This window comes from Cyprinodon variegatus, unplaced genomic scaffold (genome assembly GCF_000732505.1).
Source record: "Cyprinodon variegatus isolate N-32 unplaced genomic scaffold, C_variegatus-1.0 Scaffold619, whole genome shotgun sequence".
Classification (NCBI taxonomy): domain Eukaryota; kingdom Metazoa; phylum Chordata; class Actinopteri; order Cyprinodontiformes; family Cyprinodontidae; genus Cyprinodon; species Cyprinodon variegatus.
The window spans coordinates 23,643-25,791 of NW_015151072.1; the positions used below are offsets into that span (position 1 = coordinate 23,643).

Here is a 2,149-nt window from a genome sequence, read left to right on the forward strand (position 1 = left end):
TTCGCGTGTGTTGCGTTCGGTTCATGCGCTGCTCCTTTTTCTCATAGGCGAAGCGAGTACACTCCAGAGCAGAAGGTGGCGGTACTGCGACCAAAGCCAACCACCAGTAGTAAACAAGAAGAAGAAGCGAAGCAGCGTTGCCGGGTGTAGCAGGGAAAAAAAATCAGTTGTTGTGGAGAATTTATATATATATATATAAATAAAATATATTACATACATTTTTATATAAGATGAAAATACTTTGTCATCTTTAGTGTCGACAGGTTGCAGCCAGCCACTTTTGTTGAAATTTACATTTTCCCATTCTCTACATTTTTCACGCCTCGAGCTTCTTTTCCTAACTTGTGGCTTTACGACAAACTGGAAGCAGTTCCGTGCAAATATGTCGCTATATATCTGACAAAATGGTTTTTATGAAAGTGTTTTTTTCTGCTATAGATAAAGCATTTCCAATAATCACATTTATTGAATTTTAATGCCAATTAAGGTCTTTATTTAAAACATTTTTACAATTTAATGATTTTTAATGACCTGCGGAAACCCTGTCTATTTGGAGACTTTACAAACCCTTTTAGAAAAGGTTTTTTTGAACAAGAGACAAATTTAGTGACTTTTCTCTGCGTTTTTCAAAAGTTTACCGACTTCTTGTAAAACCAGCAAAGCTAATCTTACAGTCTCACAACAGCAGCAAGCGCTGTTCTAAGCGTCATCTCTGACACAAGCAGCCGATTGTCCTGAAAAGATTTTTTTCCCCTTTTACCAGCACTGGCCGATACGTGCATGTGTTCCCCGATTTCATAGTGCACTTAGCCGCCTACATTAAGATCACATGAAGCGAATGCATTGTAGATCTCTCAGTTTGCTTTACATTGTTAATGTTTCTTTTTGGTAAAATTCAGAAGTTTTAACATTGTGCTCAATTTTTATTATATAAATGGGGGAAGAAAAAATAATGCCTGCCGACAGACCTGCATTGGCCTTAAGGAAATCTGTATCAGTCCATCGCTATTTGTCGCTTTTAGTCGCATATTAAAGGGATTAATATTTTCAATTTAGTGTTTGAAGCAAGTAATAAAAGGAAAAAAAAGGCAACGCCTTTATTCCATCATGCTGAAATCATCTAATGGGAGGGTCTGGTGGGTTGATCAATTCAGTGGAAGATGATTCATGACAGCATTTTGTTTTCAGATCAAACACTAATGAACCATTTATTGAGTTATTGAATGCCTTTTATTGCTTTGAATGAATCTGCAAATTTATTGCTAAAAGGCTTTGAATCAAATGATTTAATTACAGAGTTTAATTACCTTGTAAAAGGAGTCCATTGAAAGCAGAACCACCCAGGGAACATCTAGTGCTTCAATGATCTTATTGGCCACTGTGGTTTTTCCAGAGGCGCTTCCTCCACACAGGCCTGCAGAAGCATTAAAGGGAAAAACAACTTTAATTAATGAAGACAAATGTACATTCCCACTGCTATTAGAAAAATGCTAAACTAGTTTAAGGTCTACATAAATAAAAAGACTTTAAGAACCACTTCTTTAGGGTAAGATTTCAAATGCTGAGTTTTGGAGCTTTGCTCCTTCACTGTGTACTTTAAATACTTTCTGCTACAAAACACAAAATGCATCCAATAAAGTGGTAAAAGAGCCAAAATATGACAAGCTGCTATAATACTATGATTTTCTGAGGTTCAGCACTTTCTAAATTGAGTGTCCATATACTTGTGATCTTCTATCCTGCTTAGCCTAACCTGACATTAGCCAGATTGATACGTTTAGAACTGAGCCTGTTTCTACGTTATCATGGATTTCTTGTGAGACTGAAAACTCAGATCTCGTGACAATTCAGCTTGAAGCGCAAGGTTATGCTTAGCCAAGTACAGAGAGACGAACATGTCTAAAACAATGTTTGATCAACTGAAAGGCAAATTTAACAAAAAAAAATAACTTTAAGAAATAGGATTGGGCTCAATTAGCAAAGAGGCAGAAAAGAATGAAGACATGGGTGCAGAAGAGATAATAAAAATGTTTTTTTACTTTAGTAAAATACTATGAACAGGGTGTGAAAAACTGGTTGTGGGTACACGGCATCAAAGAGACAAATAACCTTTTAACTTCCAGAGTTTAAGGAAACCAAAGAAAGACAC

At 36.2% G+C, this 2,149-nt stretch overlaps 1 protein-coding gene across 1 annotated transcript in view; it reads right to left on the reverse strand.

Annotated features, from left to right (window-relative positions):
* The window catches only part of LOC107096377 (uridine-cytidine kinase-like 1), a 35,064-nt gene that overhangs the window by 23,322 nt on the left and 9,593 nt on the right, over positions 1-2,149 (reverse strand). The window contains exon 3 of the mRNA XM_015392996.1: positions 1,308-1,414. Within this exon, the coding sequence (XP_015248482.1) occupies positions 1,308-1,414 (107 nt within the window). The remainder of the gene's footprint in view (positions 1-1,307; positions 1,415-2,149) is intronic.